The 21413-nt window shown below is 44.1% G+C and overlaps 1 protein-coding gene across 6 annotated transcripts in view; it reads left to right on the forward strand.

Annotated features, from left to right (window-relative positions):
• Nucleotides 1–21413, forward strand: part of LOC134980479 (transmembrane protein 121) — a 154042-nt gene that overhangs the window by 56734 nt on the left and 75895 nt on the right. For 2 of the 6 annotated variants that reach the window (XM_063947321.1, XM_063947320.1), the window contains one exon: nucleotides 3262–6751. In XM_063947321.1, coding sequence (XP_063803391.1) covers nucleotides 3262–3615 — 354 coding nt within the window. In that variant the 3' untranslated portion in view covers nucleotides 3616–6751. Of the gene's footprint in view, nucleotides 1–3261; nucleotides 6752–7956; nucleotides 8138–12319; nucleotides 12918–21413 lie in introns of those variants that run through there. The other 4 variants (XR_010190409.1, XR_010190410.1, XM_063947322.1 and 1 more) reach the window with 4 other exon arrangements.

Raw genomic sequence — 21413 nt, forward strand, 5'->3', positions numbered from 1 at the left:
CGGTTGTGCCCCCAGTGGCTCCGTGGGATCTTAATGTAGTTTTGGATTTTCTCAAATCCCATTGGTTTGAGCCACTCAAATCGGTGGATTTGAAATATCTTACATTGAAAGTAACCATGCTACTGGCCCTGGCTTCAGCCAGGAGAGTGTCAGAATTGGCGGCTTTATCGTATAAAAGCCCATATCTGATTTTCCATTCGGACAGGGCAGAACTGCGGACGCGTCCTCAGTTTCTGCCTAAGGTGGTTTCAGCGTTTCACCTGAACCAGCCTATTGTGGTGCCTGCGGCTACTAGCGATTTGGAGGATTCCAAGTTGCTGGACGTTGTCAGGGCATTGAAAATATATATTTCAAGGACAGCTGGAGTCAGAAAATCTGACTCGCTGTTTATACTGTATGCACCCAACAAGCTGGGTGCTCCTGCTTCTAAGCAGACGATTGCTCGTTGGATTTGTAGCACAATTCAACTTGCACATTCTGTGGCAGGCCTGCCACAGCCTAAATCTATCAAGGCCCATTCCACAAGGAAGGTGGGCTCATCTTGGGCGGCTGCCCGAGGGGTCTCGGCATTACAACTCTGCCGAGCGGCTACGTGGTCGGGGGAGAACACGTTTGTAAAATTCTACAAATTTGATACCCTGGCTAAGGAGGACCTGGAGTTCTCTCATTCGGTGCTGCAGAGTCATCCGCACTCTCCCGCCCGTTTGGGAGCTTTGGTATAATCCCCATGGTCCTGACGGAGTCCCCAGCATCCACTAGGACGTCAGAGAAAATAAGATTTTACTTACCGATAAATCTATTTCTCGTAGTCCGTAGTGGATGCTGGGCGCCCATCCCAAGTGCGGATTGTCTGCGATACTTGTACATAGTTATTGTTACATAAAAATCGGGTTGTTATTGTTATGAACCGTCTGTTCAGAGGCTCCTACGTTTATCATACTGTTAACTGGGTTCAGATCACAGGTTGTACGGTGTGATTGGTGTGGCTGGTATGAGTCTTACCCGGGATTCATAATCCTTCCTTATTGTGTACGCTCGTCCGGGCACAGTATCCTAACTGAGGCTTGGAGGAGGGTCATAGGGGGAGGAGCCAGTGCACACCACCTGATCCTAAAGCTTTTATTTTTGTGCCCTGTCTCCTGCGGAGCCGCTAATCCCATGGTCCTGACGGAGTCCCCAGCATCCACTACGGACTACGAGAAATAGATTTATCGGTAAGTAAAATCTTATTTTTTGTGTCGACCTTTTGTACTGTCTATCTTTTTTTGTGTCAACCTTTTGTACTGTCTACCTTTTTTGTGTCGACCTTTTGTACTGTCGACCTTTTGACCCTGCCGACCTAATGTCTGTCTAACATATGGTGTCTATCTATTGACTGTCTAACTAGACACTGTGGGGTATATTCAATAAGAGTCTGATCCATTCCGACATGCAGTTGTCAGAATGGATCCGACAACCCCTATTCAATGGACGGCCAAATCTGACTGATTTGGCCCTATTTCCGACAGAAGCACGTGGGTCGGGGTCTATTCTGCCGATCCACGTGTCTTCTGACAAGTCGGGAATTCCCATCTTGTCGGAAAAAATCAGCCCCTATTAAATAGGTCGGAACCCCTTCCGACCTATTTCAGTCGGCAGCTGCCGTCTTTCCGACAAGACGGCAGCTTCTGACAGTTATTGAATACACCCCTGTATATCAACCCACACCCCTATTGTCTGCAGCCGCTGGAGGAGGGGGTCCTGCCGCGCTGACCGATCAGCAGTGATCGGCAGCACGGCAATCATCAGGGAAGAGTACAGGGAGGCAGAGGGACCTTCCGGTCGCTCTGACAGCAGCAGCAGAGGGAAGTTTCCCTTCCCTGCCGCTGCTAACACTGTGTATCTGATTGGTCGCATCCTGTGCGACCCTGCCAGGCAAGTGGTTAAGTTGCATATGAGGAAGTATACAAAGTGTTCCCTTGCATGTGGCATACTGGTGTATGGACAAGGATCTATGACTAGTTTTACCATTACACAGGGATACGACAGGCAGAGACTTTGCCCATCTTTGTACAGTAAGATTATTTTTTGTTAAATATTTCGTTGATCTGACATTGTAATATACATCCTCCTTTGTTACATCAGAGATCACCTCCTTGATGAGAAATATACTGTTATTCAGTAAAGGATAGTATACATACAGACACAGGCGTAACCAGAACTTTGTAGGCCCGATAACAACATATTGAAGGGGCTCCTGTCCTAATTATTTTTGAGAAACACTTCTACACAGCAGTTACTAATGTTATACCCTATAATAGTGTCCTAGTTCACTTTCTGAACCATTGTAGTTCCCTAGTTGTCATGATGTCACATTGCAGGGCTGCCAGTACACATTATGCCCAATTCCCATTATGTCATACAGTCTCCACAGTTCATACTCTGCTACATTACAGTGCCTCCTATTCATACTGTGCCACATTAGAGTGCCCTCCAGTTCAAATGATGCCATGTTACAATGCCCCAGTTCATATTATGCCACACTATAGTGCCTCCATTTCATATTGTGTCACATTAAAGTCCCCCGTTCATATTATGTAACATTATAGTGCCCTCCACATTACAATAAGCAGATCATATCGTGCCACATTCCAGTGCCCTCCAGTTCATATCGTGCCACAATCCAGCGGCCTCCAGTTCAAATGATGCCATATTAATCCACAACGCACACGCCAAATTACTGCCTTGCCCTGTGTGATAAAAATCCTAGTTTTGGCCCTGCAGTAGGACAGTAGGATGTGAAGACTGTGAGTTGCGCCTGTGGCAACAGCCTAAGTTTTTTATTACGACCATCTTCTTTCTGCTTTGCCCTGTAGTGTATACATCAATACCATAGGATTATTGGAGCAAACTAAATGCCTTTGTATATTCTCAAATCCGAAAACACATACAAAGTATTTTTTTTTTTATCTAACTGAGACTAGCAGGAAAGTGCATGGAGCAATTCAACACAAACTAAAAGTCGATCTTTCTCAGGGGCATAATCCAAGCTCCAGAAAAAAAAGTTTTATCTGCAGAATAACATACCCACCAAACAAATCATCTTTATTATAATATGGTTTTAGTATATTAAATTGTTGCATTTGTTCTTTTACATTTTTATTTTTTTTATTGTGTTATAGAATTTCAAAATATCTGGATTATTCAAAATGTTATTTTTAATTTCATGTTGTGTTCTCTGTATTCTTATTTTCTTAATTTTCCCTGCGTTATATTCTACAGAGTAAAGATCTAGAAAGAGATCTCAGTCAGAAGGAATTGTACTTAACAATTAAAAAAATAAAGCAAGAAGTGAAAAAGAAGCTGGAACATCTTAAACATCAAAGTGCCCAATCTGAAGATATACACGGATCGTTCAGAATTATCTTTAGAGAAAGCAAGCTTCAGAAAACTGCGGCCCATAAGGAGCACAATGTGAGAGACCTTCAAGCCACAGAGGTGATCACATTTCTACAGGGTGCCATAACTAATATGGAAGCGGAGTATGAAAAACTACAAGATCAATGCAGGACGAGATTGGATGAAATTACTGAAAGACTTGAAGGGGTTATTTGTATCCCGCCTACAAAGTGTTGATTGTGCAGAGTTCAATATTTAGAGGTCTATTCATGAAGCAGTGAAAACAGTGGAGAAGTGAGCCAGCATTGAAGTAGCAGTTGTAATTTGCATACTACACAATTGTTCGGAGCAGCTGATTGGTTGCCATGGACAACTTCTCCACAGGCTCACTTCTCCACTTTTTTCACTGCTTCATGAATAGATCCCTAAGCCTTAGAGAGGGAGAAAGTGGACAGAGGCAAAGTACCAGCCAATCAGCTCCTAACTGCCATGTCACAGGCTGTTTTTGAAAACTGGCAGAAGCTGATTGGCTATTACTTTATCTCCATCCTCTCCAAGGGTAACTAACCAACCAGCTCCTAACTGTCATTTTTATAACACAGCCTGTAACAGGACAGTTAGGAGCTGGTTGGCTGGTACTTCATCTCTCTCCAAGGCTTAGTACATAGACCCCATAGTGACATAAAATATTTTTTTTATATACAGTAGCTCTGCAGCACTTTATAGAGAATATTTCATTATACCCCTTTTCCACTAGCTCAAAATACATGGGTAAATGCACGGGGCGTGCATTTACACGTGCTTTTTGCTAGTGGAAAAGGGTCCCTCTGCAAAAACCCAGATCAAGTGATCCGGGAATCCTACCCGGGTAGCTTACCGGGTTGAACACGAGTTCAACCCGGTAAGCTGTGCAGTGTATGGTCTCCCAGCGCCGCCACTGCCGCATCACCAGCAGCGTCACCAACCCGGCAATATGCCGGCTTGGTGAGCGCAGTGGGAAAGGGGGCTGAGCACGGGCCGCAGTTGGGTAGCACATGTGTCAGGCTCCCGGCTGCGACCCGTGCTTCTAGGTGGAAAAGGGGTATTATTCACATCAGTCCCTGTCCTATTCCAGCTTGCGGTGCAAATTGCCTACCGCACATGTACTAGGGTTCCGACATTGACCTGAATGTCGACACAGATGAAATGACGATAGGGCATAACATGGACAATGCATTTCTGTGATATCGCTAACACGAAGCCTAGTGGTAATTTCAACATGTCAACATTTTTTCCATGTTGACATTTTCTATATGGCGACATAGTAAATGTCATCACGAGGACCGCAGTGAGGAGATGGAAGTACCCATACACATCCCTCACAGTTGGTGTCTGTGTATGTAGGTACCTGTAATGCTCGTGACTGTGACACCCACAAATCTTCCAGTTTTCTCATTCTCTACACATAGTATGGTATAGAAGTCATTCCTCTTACGTTGCATCTACGACTTAAATGTGATCAGAGAGCATAAATTCAGGGCAGGTGGTCCCTCCATCCGCTGGTCGCTATTCACTGGCACCAGGGGCGTAGCCAGAACTTTGGGCCCCATAGCAACATTTTGAAGGGCCCCCGTCCCAATGCTTCTAGAGAGACACTTCTCTGCAGCAGTTGTTAATTGTATGCCTTATAATAGTGCCCTAGTTCATTTTCTGACCCATAGTAGAGCCTTATTCAATGTTATGCCCCATAGTAGTGCCCTAGTTTCTTTTATGAATCGTAGTAGTGCTTAAGTTCACCCTATGTCACATTTCAGAGCTGCCAGTACACATTATGCCACACAGTACCCCCGATTCACATTGATATATAGTGCTCCCCGTTCATATTGTGCCTCATTACAGTGCCCCAGTTCATATTATATAACATTATAGTGCCCCCCAGTTCATTTTATACCACACTACAATATGTAAGTCCAGGGGCATACCTAGATATATTGCATGCCCCAAGGAAAACGTTTGAATGGACCCCTACCTACCATCAAATGGCGAAAAATGTATATAACACATGTAACTGTGACAGGGAAGGTGGCCCCTCTCAGCTCTGGGTCCCATAGCAGCTGCAGTGCCTGCACCTATAGTAGCTAGACCCTTGTATATAACACATGTAACTGTGACAGGGAAGGTGGCCCCTCTCAGCTCTGGGCCCCATAGCAGCTGCACTGCCTGCACCTGTAGTAGCTAGACCCTTGTATATAACACATGTAACTGTGACAGGGAAGGTGGGCCCCTCTCAGCTCTGGGCCCCATAGCAGCTGTAGTGCCTGCACCTATGGTAGCTACGCACTTGACTTGCACGGCTCTACCAAAGCTTGTCATCTGTGTAACTGTGACAGAATCCAAGAACATGTTTTAGATAAAGACTCAATTTTAATGGACTTTCTATGTTATCTAGCTGTACAATGCAACAGCAGAGCTTAGGCTGGAATTGCTGAATGAATTCCACCACCCATAGGGCTTACTCATATCTCCGCCATAATCCTTCAGGTTGTACAGACAATGGTTTTGTTGCTCCCAGCATGCTCCTCTGCCAGCGTTCCAATCACCGTCTACTCTGCAATAATAGACTACAGCATTAGCGTGGGATGACATGAGTCTCAAGCAATCGCCGTAATGCAGCGACCGGCAACTTCTGGAAGTATTCTTCCTCTCCTATACCTACTCTCTCACCTTGTCAGTGAGCAGGTCACTCTGCAGTTAGCTTATGGGGTGTCTGAGGATAGAGGGGGGCGATCCGCAAAGCACCTGCATCCTGTTTCCTTAGTGCATTGCATTGTAACACGCGTTAGTGTCAACAATTTGCTCACCTTGAGATGAATGATCCCTATGATGGCTCTGTTTTCAGCACATTATACGCATCCAGTCACTTGTCACGCCGCACATCCTGCATAATGCACTTCAGATAAGTAAACTGTGACATTTTCTAATATAATTGCTTAATTTAGATGAATCACCCTTCTCAAAGCACTAATTACTCCATGCTCATCAATCAATACATTACAATTATATCAATAATATTCATAAAAGGAGTTAATGGCAATGAAAAATGCATATCATATATTAATAATACACGCATAATCATGAAAAATAATTGTCTGTATAGATTTAACAATTAGTCATCATCAAAATTCAATTTGTTTAAAGCCAGTGATTAAAAAAAACGTTTTACTCCACACTCCGTTTCGTATGATTGTGTCCTTCATGCAGTGATTATAATCGGATAGTATTTTCATAGATTATGTGCAAGCGGTGGCACCAACATAAGCCTTGTCATTTATTACCTGTGGAAGTCCACTATGTCCACTTTTCGAAATTAAAAATGTTTTTCATCTTCGTACAACTTTAATTTATTGGTTTGTTCACTCCCCCCCTTCAGTGCTGACTATGTTTTCTCTCTGCTTTACTCTGTGCTCGTCACCAAAGCCTGGACACAGTTTATACAATGCTCACGCTGGGTATTCTTAAATAGCCGGTGTCCCCCCGCTGGTGCCAGGTGGGACAGAGCAATGACTGCTCTCCCTTTCCCACAGAAGTGGCAGCTGCAGGAAGCTTGTAGCGCAACATTTAGTGTTTAAGCTGGGATACTGTAAGTGCAATTCTTTTACTGTTATTCTAACATTGATGGTATTGCAATATGATCTTTTACAACTTAAAAACTGAGGCGTACCTATGCAGGACTGAGAAGCACTCCATCATTTGGGTGGGTGGTAGGCTGGGCCGCGTTCTACCGTCAGCCTTAGCGAGACAGCAAAGTGCCAGTTGCACAGGCTGCAATGCTAAGAGTGTGGTGAGCAACCCTACCACCCCGTCTCCTACATCCTGCTCCAGAGTCCCTACAGAAGGCAGATTAAGATAGTGTTCCCACTCCTCTGTAGTCCACCCCTTGCTCCTCTCGTTCCATGGGGGTCATTCCGAGTTGTTCGCTCTGCTAGCAGATTTTAGCAGCATTGCACACGCTAGGCCGCCGCCCTCTGGGAGTGTATCTTAGCTTAGCAGAATAGCGAACGAAAGATTAGCAGAATTGGGAATAGAAAATTCTTAGCAGTTTCTGAGTAGCTCCAGACTTACTCCTACACTGCGATCACCTCAGCCCGTTTCGTTCCTGGTTTGACATCACAAACACGCCCTGCATTCGGCCAGCCACTCCCCCGTTTCTCCAGACACTCCCGGGTTTTATCCAGGCACGCCTGCGTTTTTCCGCAGTTTCCGCCCAGAAACACCCAATTCCTGTCAATCACACTCCGATCACTTCAACGATGGAAATTCTTCGGTCGGACGTGAGTAAATCTACTAAGTTTTGAGCTAAAATACTTAGCGCATGCGCACTGCGTTCCATGCGCATTTTCACCTTAATTGCTCCGTTGCGAAAATCGGCAACGAGCGAACAACTCGGAATGACCCCCATGTTTTTCCTAACCTCTAGGTGTGTGTCTATGCTCCCTCTGTGTGTCTGATCTCATGAAACTAAAGAAGCAGGCAGCTGCTGAATATTGGGGCACCATTACGCACCCTCCAGATAACAGTACTGCTTCATACCTTTCAAAGGTCTGAGTGCTACTACCGTGATTGAGTGAATCGAATATTTTGACATTCTGAAGACTATCAGCTTTGAAGCTAAAGAAGTGATAGAGGTTTTCATAGTACGAGAGAGCGAGAAAGTGAGAAGCACTACAAAGACCCAGCAGGAGGGGGCTCTCCTGTAATGCCCGCTAGCTACTGTAATCAGGTGAGCAGACATGAAGTGAGTGTCTATATAAAGTATCACTCTTTTTGAATGTATTACACCAGTTGTCATCCCCGTCCCCCCCCTCCCCCCCACAGCGAAACACATTACTCTCGTTGTCTGGCTGGGTAATGCTTCATCTTCATTTGCCGTAGCAATTTACTTCACTGCTCTTTTTCATACAGTACCAAGGACACATTATGCAAGTTGAAAATCTGCTCCCATATTTATCACACCTAGCCGATTGTCACCTTTTGTGAAGAGAAACATTGTAAAACATTTGTCTCTATTGGGAAAGAATTCATCTTGCCGCCTATATTCATATCCCAGCTGAGACGTACTGTAACCCGTATCTAGAAAATGTTACCTTAACAAGAGTCTCTATACGCAACGTGGTACCTTCCTACCTAAATTATTTATCCGGTGATCATAGCTGTAAATGGTTTATGTCATTGCAAGAACATGCAATAAGGCTGCCCCATGTCACCGCCGCCTTTAAACTTAGCCCTACAATTTTTCCCCTTCTTAGAATGTTCCAGTAGTGGTATGATCTGAAGAGCGTAACTGATATGGGGACACTGAAATCAAACTCCCAATTTAATAATCCTGATGGACACACTGAAAGAACGGGGGGAATTCAATTGTTATTCTCCATGGCCGCCACAATTGGTGCTCCAATGTCTCTCCTGTGCTGTCGAGCAGAGAAGTGACCCATTTGGGCATCCAAACAGCACTTTTGGCGTCGCGCCCAGCACTTTGGTCGGGTTTAGCCATTTTACGAAGCTAAATCCAACACTTATAAACGCAGTAAGCACGAAAAAATATGAAATGAATACCGCCCAGAGACTGTCACAAGAGGTCCCCATTTCTATGGGGAGTGGCCAAGACTGAGCAGTCACTTGCACTGAGGCTCCCGAAGGGAGCAGTAACATCCTCCTTGGTGTATTTTTTAATTTGCCAATTACCCGTAATGCTTATTTTGGAATCTACGGTTTGTGTCTCCTGTTTATTTTAATATTTTTTCACCTTTGGATTGCATGTGCCAGTGGCCCATGGTGCCTTGGTATGCTCTCACTTTTAGTTCTCCAAGTGCCATCATGCCCTGGCAGGCTTTCTGGTATCAGTAGTCCACCTGTAAAGAACAATATTAATATTAACTGTAATTACCTCTGTACCCACTGCCACCAGGGGTATGTAGAAGAGGCGAGGGCTTAGGGTGTATTCAATTAGTGCAAAACAGACCTTTTTGCTTTTTTTTTTTTAGGGCAAATGGGGATTCGCCCTATGTAGCAGGGACATTTTTTTGCCTAGGTAAAACATTTGGCAGGAGCGAAAAACGTGGATTAGCGAATCCACATATTTTCACACCTGCGCCAGCAAAAACGCAGGCCGTTTTTGCCAATTTTGAGGAATTTTTCGGCAATGCCTTTTCACTTTAAAAAAAAAAGTGAAAAGGCATTGGCGAAAATGCCTTAAAACGGGCGAAAATGGCCCGCAATTGAAGACTCTGCAGGGTAAATTCTATAGCTACGAAATACTCAGCAGGGTAAATTCGATAAGGCTCCGAAATTGCTGGAGCTAATTAGATATCCCCCTTAGTGTGTCTCCCAACTATTGCATGACCAGCCCTGGTATGTTTCAGCCTAGTGTAAATTGGTGAAAAATCAGGGGTCCCCCGTGCCATTTTTTGACCTCCCCCAACTTTTCATTACCAGCTTAGGCTATAACCCAGGGCTGGTTATGAAATAAGGGGGGGATCACCAACCATTTTCTTTTTCTTTTCATTTTTACTGTCTTATTATTTTTAACACTGTGTAAGCCTGCATAGATCTTAATGATTTATGCAGTGCTTGCAATCCTGCCTATCAGAGGCAGGTAATTTATTTGGCACGATTATGGCAGTTCTTATGTGGGTTCTAAACCCACCACTGGGTTGGGGTTTCTACTCTTCTCATGGTAAAACATTGATTGTCATTCGATGTTCTATTCTATTCTACAATGTGTTATCCTAGCGGTTTTGCATCAGGTTCCAGCTTAGAACATATGTGGATTGGAAAACCGCCATAAAACTGACAAGATATCAAGCCCTCTGGTCCAAGGAACCACTTATGAACAAACACTTGGACAAGGCGGTGCTGCAAACAAATGCATTGCTCTCCAAGTGTCATGTCCACCAAAAAAATGTGTCTTCGGCTTTTTGTCCAGAGCCAAGTGTTATGAAGGAAGAAAGATTATATATGAGATTTGGTTAGAGCACTTTTAATATATCTTTCTAGAAAAGGAGATATCAGAAAGACAGAGCATCTCTTTGTAATTCCCGAAGGCCGACATCAGGCATAAGCTCCTTCCAAAAGCACATTTAGAAGATGGATCAGGGAAGTTATCTCACAGGCTTATAAGAGGAAACGATGTGAGGTTCCAGCATTATTAATGACACACCACATGACAGCAGTGGAAGCATCCTGGGCTCACAGGCGTCACCAAACCTTTGCAAAGCAGCTGGTTGGTCATCACTTCATACATTTCCCAAACATTGTCCTCTGGGTATCATTACTTTAGAAGACACTTGAAAGAAGTTTCTTCAATCAATGAATCAATAAAATATTTTTAATGTGAGTGAATTGATCTGTGCTTCATTAGTTTTTAACCCCCTAACTGCCAAGGCAGATCCAATATTTTTCAGGTGCAGCTTGGGAAGGTGATGATAGATGGTGTCTAGGTTGACAGTCAATAGGTTGACACCAAAGGTCAACAGATGAAAGGTAGACAGGTTCAAAAGGTTGACACACTATTGGCTGACACGTTTTTTGTGGGGGTTATACATGTTTTCCCAACATTCCATTGATGTGCTATCCACGTGGACTACAATTGGGAATAGTAACCTGTGACCGAAGCATGATCACATATTACCAAACATACAAGATTTGACCCAAAAAACGGAAGTTGTGTTGACCATTTGTGTGTCATCCATTGTCATACTGACCTTTTGACCCTGCTGACCATTTTGTGTCAACTTAATGCATGTCGACCGTTTTCTTCTATACCACAGCCCTTGGGAAGCCGCTGAAAACCAAGGGATGGAATTAGTAGGCACGCCTGATACTTTCCTGGAGTTGGGGGAAGGGCCGCGCTGAGGTCATGGGAAGTGAGTTTAATAAAAAAATTCTGTCTGGACAGGGTTAGTAATAAATATCAGTGGCTTTTACCATGGAAAATTCTATTAAATTCAGATATACAATGACTATGGACCTGATTTACAGATGTACACAGCCGCCATGTCTTTGTACACAGTGACTGTGCTAGAATATAGTAATTCCGCAGATGGTGCCTTATGTAGCCAGCTGCCTCCTGACGGCTTCTCTGATCCTCTGCTGCGTATGAGGATGTAGCATTGGATCATCTGCGTGGACATCGGTCATCTGCATGACCCTCAGATCATTAGCGCGAATATTGCACCAATGGTAGAGTACCCACAAAAAATACGCCTCCTGACAGAAGCCAAGCGCCATCTTTGCGGTGCATCTTTCCTGTACTGTACGCACCAATTTTTTAAAAGAAAAATTTGCACCGATGTGATAACTAACCATCGCATAAAAAAAACCATTTGATGGCTGTACAATCGCGATGGTTCATGCCTGAGCAATAATTCCCGCATACAAATGCGTTATTGAGATCCACAGTTGCGCAGCGGCCAGGTCGCCACGCAACTGTATTCAGCTGTATATTTACATCGGAACTGCATAGCCTTTGCACCATTCAAAGGAGTTTAACATCGGAAAGCTGCCATCGAATAGAGAAATCACTGCACCGTTTAAAAAACCCATTGATGATTGTAATTGGCTGTGGATGTCCATCACTGGTCACCATCATAAAGATGTGGGAGGGGCCTCAACTATTGAGCAGGTAATACTTTTACTTTTTAGCAGTGCTGCAATGAAAATCCAGGAATACACTGTACAATGTATCTTACTACTGTATTATGCTTTATCTCTGAAGATGCCACTTGATGTTACGTGACCCTGTAATTTATAAGCTTAATATTATTTTAAATAATAAATAACGACATGATTTCCACCACTACACCTAGTATAAAGATCACTTACAGATGCTTATTATGGTGACTGTTTGCCGTTTCTGAGCTGCAGGTGAATTCACTTGCAGCAGCCATGCAGGCTAGAGAAGACAATCACGCATAATGGGTGGGAACACCTCTATGTATAAGTCTGAAGCAGAAGACGGGGAGAAGCCTCTCTGCTTATTGCCTACATCCCTCTCCCCTCCCCCTCCCCACATAACACTATCGCCAGTGTTACTGGCATTTATCCTACAAATGACTGCCTGATTGCAGTGTTGTGCTGCTGGCTTCCTTTACTGTGTGCAGGGGAGAAGAGAACCAGGCATCTGCCTCCCAAACAAGGGGGGGAAAAGATGGGAGGTTTACATGGCAGTCTATACATGAGCAGATGAATAATGCAGCTTTTCTGGGAATGAAGTTGGATTCACGGAAAAAAAAAAAAAGTCTGGAAGAAGCATTGATTTTATTACACTGGTGAAAATCCGATTTGGGGGCGATAGGTATCGCAGTTCTCTAAGCTAGTCGTTTTCTGTATTCCGTCCTGGTGACTTTTTTTTTTTAATCCAGAGCAACAAATCTCAGGAGAAAACCTAACGCTGGATTCTGAATATCCTTGTGGAAGAATAATGGCCTTTAACTCCAATTGGATTTAATGATATCCAGCTGTTGCGAATATTTTGATTGGAACACATACTTGGTAGGTTACAGGTAAGAATAATTCCTATTTTATTTCAAATATAACATTATTGCTCATCCACTATTTATCTTATAGCAGTGCCTGCTGTATCGAATCTGTGTGTATTAGACTGTTGCAATGTATGAATATTGTATACTAGTGCAATCCAACAGAAATCCATATATTGTTGCTTATTATTTGACCACAACGCTGAACTCTAATTTTCTCTACACAAGATCACTAAAGCTAGTATCTTGTCCCGTCTCAATGAGAATTATGGTTTTATTGTTTTCCTTGTAAGAGCAATAGCATCGGATGAGAACATCTGTTTCTGGACCACATCATCCAATTCTCAAATAAACATAAGGCTATTTACTGGCCCCTTTCAATGTATCTAGCAATCAGGCTGCTAGCACAGACTACAATGCACACCAATCAATGGTGTAGTGCTGCTGATTGGATCCATTTAATGATTATTCTAGTAACATGTGTGATGTTGGAAATCATGAGAAGTTCAAATTGTTCAATTTGATTAAGGTTTTAGAAAAACAGGAGTTTTATAGAATTATGGTGAATTTTTTTTTCTGGGTGTGATTACAGCAAAAATGTCAGGATAGCAGCCAAGCTACTGAATGTGTCAGCTGAGTACTTTGGGAAAAATACAGTATTCACAGGCAATTGATTTAAGTATAGGGGGCCGGTATATCAATATGGCCCAAAATGAAAGATTTTCTATCGCAGCAACTAGAAATCTTTTCTTTTCTTTTTTTTTTTTTCCAGTGTAAAGTGTCAATTTATTCGGTTTTTTATTTTTATTTTACTAGGTCATGCATGACACTGCACTGCTATTTTAAAATAATAATATTTATAGTTGATTGTTGTTTTTATGGGTAGCGTAGTGGTTAACATTGCTTCCTCTCAGCGCTGCAGTCATTTCCACATCAGGGCCCGCTCAGTGTGGAGTCTGCATGCTATGTGGGTTTCTTCCAGGTGCACTGGTTTACTCCCACAGTCCAAAAAACATACTGATGGGATAATTGGCTGTTGACTAATATAACGTAGTAAAGTAAACCAGCGATTGCTGTGGCACTAATACATGTAATAAAAACCTGGCCAAACTAAGCGAAATAAGGCAGAATCTTAGCCCAGAGATATAACTTCTCAAAGGTAAAAGACTTCTCATTGTGACAGGTAAGTCAAGTAGCTACTACAGTAAGTTTCCATAATGTTGATGGTACCAATGATATGTGGGATGCAAATAACTGCATACGGTGTAAAACAGCGGTTCCCACATTTTTTGGAATCACGGCGCCCTGGAGTATCAGAATTTTTTTTCACGGCATCCCTAGGCCAAAAGATTTTTATTGAGAAATTTAGAAATATTAAATTAAGTAAATCGTGTTTATACGTCATACCTAGGCTCAGTTGTGTGGCGAGGGACAGGATTTGTGAATGAAAACTTGAGAGCACAGCAAATGTCTACTGCTGAACCCTCAGGGTGGAAGTGACGTTATTCCTGTCTCCGGCTGGAAACGGCCCTCACTTCCTGTTTCGGGGCATAAATAAGATCCCCTTTAGTATGTCACTTTCCTTGACAAAGACGCCAGGTGTGTCGAAACGCATTGGCAGAAGTGACCAGGGAACTAGGTACATCTGCCTTGACAGCACAGTTCTGGTCTAGAACCATCAGGAGTGTGGGATTATCCTGGGATTCCACTCTCCAGGAATTGGTGACTATGCTATAATTTGACCTAATTGCACTGATGTGGAAAAGATGGAAATGTCCCTGTTTTAATTTTTGAACTTGGTGTGGAAATAAATGTCATTGTTGTTAATTACTTGCCATTGGATATGTATATGTATGCACCTACCCATAAACCACTGATGATATAGGAGTGGAAAAGATACCTTTACATGCATTTACACAGCAGGCTTACAAGTAAGCTTTATATACAGGTTGAGTATCCCTTATCCAAAATGCTTGGGACCAGAGGTATTTTGGATATCGGATTTTTCCGTATTTTGGAATAAATGCATAACATAATGAGATATCATGGTGATGTTACCTAAATCTAAGCACAGAATACATTTGTTACATATACACCTTGTACACACAGCCTGAAGGTAGTTTTAGCAAATATTTTTTATAACTTTGTGCATTAAACAAAGTGTGTGTACATTCACACAAATCATTTATGTTTCACATACACCTTATACACACAGCCTGAAGGTCATTTAATACAATATTTTTAATAACTTTGTGTATTAAACAAAGTTTGTGTACATTGAGCCATCAGAAAACAAAAGTTTCAGTATCTCACTCTCGCGCAAAAAAGTCCGTATTTCGGAATATTTGGATATGGGATACTCAACCTGTATAAGCATCTATGAATGATTTTGGTACATGTGGTGTATTTTCCTAGCGTTTGAAGGGGAGCAACAACTGGTGGAAGACATTTTTCCGTACAAGTGTCCGCAATATTTCCTCCTTTGTTCACCGCTTGGTGTTAATATGAACAGATTTTGTTATTGAAAATACTACACCATATTGCCTCTTATTCTTTATTTTTCTTGTACCTGGAGCAACTTTGTGACTTGTGGACATTCAGAAAGACGGCTGGGTGTAAAGTATATCTGCGTTCTTACTGGTTATAGCGCAATTGTCTATGGTACCTTTTATATGTAATACTTTATGATACAGGTGACTCATTATTACCTACGCAGTGCAGCTGTAACTTAAATTGCGCCAAGAATTATTGCCATTCCAATTGTCTACGGAATATCATACTGATCAATGGATTTTAAGGCGTAACTCAGGTCTCAGAAGTAGGGATAGTAGCTAGTCCATAAATGTATATTTCTTATGGATTATATGCAAGAGATGAATGGACAGCTAGAGCTGATTATCTGAACCAATAATACCAGGATATAAATAGATAATGAATTATATTCAGTGATATCGGTAATGAAATATCTATTAAAACATCTTTCAATAAAAAACCCACAAAAGTACCATCATTCCATTTAGTCAACCACCTACAGCATAGCAATGCCATGAATTATTAAAATGTCAGCTCCCAAGCAGCTGCATAATGCAATATAGATAATAGAGTCTTAATATGACAACTTCCTTGTAAGTTAGCAAGAAAAAGTATTTTATAATTAATGTATTTCACAGCTGAAAACAATAATTGAACGGGAAAGTGGCTTAAAGCTCTTGTTGTAACATTGTTTCTTCCATGAATAGCATATAATGAGACCAGCAATAACATTGAGCCTAATTCAGACCTGATCGATCAGGTCTTAACTGCCCATGTTCCGAGGCCGCAGTGCGCCCATGCATGCCAGACAGCCGGCAACTGTCTCAGCCCTGCGATCGCCTCTGCCTGATTGACAGGCAGAAGTGGGAGGGGGCGGGCTGGCGGCGTTTGGCCGCCGTTTAGGGGGCGCGGTCCAGGCAACACAGGCGTGACCGGACAGTGCGGGTGCGGGCCACGGCGGCTGCATGACGCTGCAACCCTCACAGCAACGAGTAGCTCCTGCCAGCAGTCAGGAGCTGCACTGTCAGGGAGCTACTCCTAAAGTACAAAGGGGGTCATTCTGACCTGATCGCATGCTGTAGTTTTTCGCAGCATAGCGATCGGGTCAGAACTGCGCATGCGCCGGCGAAACGGTGGCGTTTGGTCGCCATTTCGTCGGCACGGCCGGACCGTGCGGGGAGTGGCCCGCAGCGGCTGCGTGACGTCACACGCAGCCACTGCGGGCCGGGGAGCGATGAGTAGCTCCCGGCCAGCACGCTAAAGCTGCGCTGGCCCGGAGCTACTCTTGAAGTGCAAAGGCATCGCCGCTGTGCGATGCCTTTGCACTTCTGCGGGGGAAGGGGGGGGGGTCGGGCCTGACATGCGGGGTGGCCTTGTGCTGAAGTCTCTCGATGTCACCCCCCCCGCATGTCTGTGTGTATGATCGCAGGTGTGAATTAGGCCCATTGTACAGTGTGAGTGTAGCAGTGCTAGGGAACCCTTCTGAGTCCTGCTGGGGGATCTTATCAGACGGCTACATTCCCGGTATGCGCCACCTCACTCTGGCTCCTCCTCCTCACATTTGCCACACGTGAAGGAGCTATCTGCGTACCACCACCGCTGCTGCACATGGAGATTTGTAGAATTTTCTCCTTGTCTAACATCAATTTACAGACTTCAAATCAGCTATTCTAAAGAGCAAGGATCTGGATAGAATTTCATCAGTATCCACAGGGAAGTGTCTTTCTGTAGTCCAAGGACTATGGTGGAGATGTGAGAAGAGGTGGTGTCAAATGTGCTATACCCAGCGCTATTTTACACAGTGAGCCTCAGTTTGTATGAAAGCAGATGCTGTAGGGGGAAAAAAATCACCTTTCTCTACATTATCTGAAAACATCTAATGATTTTGCCAACACCATACTATTGTATGACGTCAGAAAATCATCCAGATGCATTAAACAATGATAAGCGCACTTTTGCTGCTTATTTTTTCACATATGTACAGATATTGGGCCTAATTCAGACCTGATCAGTGTTGTGCGTTTTCGCAAAGCAGCCGATCAGGTGTGAACTGCGCATGCGCCGGAGCATGACAGGTAGCCGGCGGCTGTCTCAGCCCTGCGATCGCCTCTGCCTGATTGACAGGCAGAGGCGTTCGCTGGGAAGAAGGGGGCGGGCTGGCGGCGTTTGGCCGCCATTTAGGGGGCGCAGTCCAGTCACACGCAGTCCTGTCGAGCGCGTAGGAGCTGCACTGACAGGGAGCTACTCTTCAAGTACAAAAGCATTGCCGCTGTGTGATGCTTTTGTACTTGTGCGGGGGGGGGGGGGGGTCGGGCCTGACATGCGGGGCGGACTAGCCATGTGCTGGGCGTCCCCCCGCATGTCTGTGTGACTGATCGTAGATGTGCTGAATTAGGCCCATTATGCGGTGGTATGTGTGCTGACCTGCGGCGGCTGCTGGGGTCCAGGCTGCACACTGGAGACCTCGTGCATGCCCAGTGGAGCCGGTCAGGAAGTGAGACACACCACACCAGCACTAGGCTGATGCGCTGTGGCTCTGGCAGTGATCAGCCGGAGGGGAGAGTTTTCATTCCCCCACCATGGGGGCTGAGATGTTAACACCTCTCATCAGTATTGCTTCCTATTTCGCTATTCTATTCTATTCATATTAATTTAATGGTGCTGTGATAGAAACAATAGTCACCTGACGACATAGAAACAGACGGGTGCCTACTTTCTCTTTGTTGGTTTGTGAGCATGATCTTAAACATTGATGGTGCTTTGAAATTCTACTCTCCTTTTCTGAAGTGTACTTTCTCACCCGTTCTGTGGTGGTTTTGTCCTTAGTAGATCAGCAAGTTGCAAACCGCTGCTATTTGGATTTTGACACTTCGTAGATTTTGCTCGAGGACTCCATAAGACTCGGTAGTGTTGGTGACATTGCAAACAGTCTACAAAATGTAATCAAAGCCATAGCTATTGTCCCTGCTCTTCCAGAGCAGAAGGGTGAGATGTTTTATTCCTAAATATTCCTTGTCAAAACAAATCCAGGAATCTTTTGCACTATTCTGGACTTAGGTAATTTAGGTGCAAGCTATGGTTTTGCCTTCTACATGATTGACAGTTTAAAAAATGTCCGAGTTCATCCGGGAATCCGCACCTCCGGCCAACTCGGACTTCATTACATCCGGACAATGGAGAGTAAAATGGAATGGGTTTGTTGGGTTTACCCAATTTAGGTCAACCACTGTTGGTCGACAGGCAGTAGGTCGACACATGGAAAAGGTTGACATGAAAACAGGTCGACATGAGTTGTTGTTTTTGTGTCGTTTTCTTCGTGAAGTGACCGGGAACCCCAATTAGTGCACCATGTCCCATCGCTTCGCTCGGTTACTACAGTATTTCCAATTGTAGTCCACGTGGATCGTAAAGTATGAAATTTTTTTGAAAAACTCGTGTCAACCTTTTCATGTGTCGACCTTTGCCAGGTCGACCTAATGCTCATGTTGACCTTTTCCAGGTGCCGACCTAATGCATGTTGACAAACAGTGGTCCAACTAAGGACCGTATCCCAATTAGAATAGGGTTCCTACACTGATAAATATAAGGGTTAGGTTATTTATGTTATGTTAATAGTTGACATTCATTATGTAGGCAGTGATGACATTCGTTATGTAGGCAGTGATGACATTCGTTATGTAGGCAGTGACGACATGTTAGAATGTCGAAATATCATCCATGGTGGGCCAGCGGTGACTTACCTGCTTCATACAGCTGCAGACCTCTGATCCTCTGGCATTCCAGAAAGTTTTTCAACACAAATCCATAAACTTTCCCCTAGTTCCTAAGCCAAACTCCCCACCCTCGTGCAGCCTAACTTCCCCCTGCAGCCTAACAATGTCAACAATTCCCCTGTCCACGTTCTAAGAATGTCGACACTTTGCCATCTTAACTGTCAACATTATGGCTGTTAACATTGTCACTTTTGACTACATCCCATACAGAAATCTAGAAAACGTACAGAAAACACACAAATGTCCCTGGTGCAGAGGATTTGTTAGCGGAACCAAAGTTTCAGGAATAAAGTGCCAGCAGGTTCAGGAGTAAACAGGTAGATTTTCCAAAGCTAGATAAATATACATGTACAGTGTATATGACAAACATAGTCTATATAATCTCTCACTAGTACTGTTATCAACAATTTAATAATAAATCCTGAATATAATATATGAATGTAGCCGCATGTGACAAATTTGACATATACCCAACACCAGACAAAAGTAGAAACGGCTGACGGATATTCTAAGTGATTAATAACAATCAGTAACGCACAACTTGATATTCTGGAGGTGATTAAGATCACAGGGGATCCTATAGTATGCGAGGATCAACAAATCCAGCAGAAATCTGCCAAATCCAAGTAAATACAGTAGCGCCGGCTGACACATAAATAGAATTAGCAGAATAGATGAAATCTGCTGAAAATGATAATGAAGCTCGGAGTAAAATGTGTCCGATAGCAGCTGGGGCATAAAGTAACGTTCAGCATAGACTTGTATGATATTTTTCCAGAACTCCCGTCAGCCACTTGCAGCCTCCTGTAGGAAGGGGACGTCCCCACGGCATCTCCGGTTTGGTGTCTGTACAGATAATGACGGTACCTTCCCAAATTTTAGCAGAATCTCCACAGTCCTATAACACTATGGGCTTAATTCAGATCTAATCGTAGATGTGGTAAATTTAGCACATCTACGATCAGTTTCTCAGACATGCGGGTGGACGCCTAGCAAAGCGCTAGTCCGCCCCGCATGTCTGGCCCTCCCCCCGCCGCACTGGTACAAAAGCATCACATGGCGAGGATGCTTTTATACCTGAAGAGTAGCTCCCTACCATCACAGCTCCTAACGCCATTGGCACGCCCCCTCCCGCCCCGCGACTTCCTTTAGCATCTCACTGGGCACCCGGTGTGCGAGGGCCCACTCCACAAAGTAGTTCAGACTGCAATCACTACCGCTGCAGCGATGTAGTCTGAACTGCCCCCTATAACGGAGATACAAATGCAAACTGTATGTTCTTGATGGCATATTTGTCCCACCTACTTGATGGTGCCAATTACATCATCATACCCTTTACGAGTCAACTTCTCCTACCTCACATCCGTATCTCTCAGAAGCAAGGAAAGTGTTCCAAAGACAAATGCTAATATAATACATTATAAAATGAAAATGAGACATGCATGCCCACTACCCTGTAATGTCTGGGATACTCCCAGATCTTGGGTGGCTCTCTTGTACCCCAGGAAATGCAGGCAGTCTCTCGGAATAAGTGCCCCGCCGGCAACCCTAGACGATGATATGAGTGATTTGGCCGTTTCCGGGTGCATCGGGACTAAGGTAGACCCCTGGCAGTGGAGCCTGGCTGTGCTGTCGGGCGTTCTGCTGCCATATTTTATTTTTTTCAGAGTGTCTGCATGTGACATCACGCAGCCGCGCCGAAACCGTTCCCGTTCAAGATGCCCCGCCCCCGCAATGCCATGACATCGCTCCCCCTCCTGATGGCTACCGCTGTCAATCACACTGATTGACACAGGTGTGAGGTCGCGCACGCGCAGTGCAACCAGTGCACGTGCGCAGACCCCCAAAATGCAGCCGATCCGTACAGACGCGCGGCTACATTCAGGTGTGAATTAGGCCCTATTTCGTTTGTCAAGGGCCGCCGGGGACTTCAAGGGAAATGGTTTAATGAGATCGCATAATTTACCAGTCATCTTGTGTATGGGCACCTTTACTGCTCCAGGCCAGTATAACATCGGGAGCGGAGTATAATCAGCTGCATCAGCAAGATGTCATGATAAATTACAGTGACAGATGATAACTGGATCTTAATAAATAGGCCAAAATATCGCTGTCAAACTGCCATCATATACAGTAATTAGTGGATGAGGACAAACCATAGTATTCAATGGCTTATAGTATAACAATGACAGTGGTAGACATTCTGGAGACTCTG

The sequence above is a fragment of the Pseudophryne corroboree genome, chromosome 12 (genome assembly GCF_028390025.1).
Source record: "Pseudophryne corroboree isolate aPseCor3 chromosome 12, aPseCor3.hap2, whole genome shotgun sequence".
Classification (NCBI taxonomy): Eukaryota; Metazoa; Chordata; class Amphibia; order Anura; family Myobatrachidae; genus Pseudophryne; species Pseudophryne corroboree.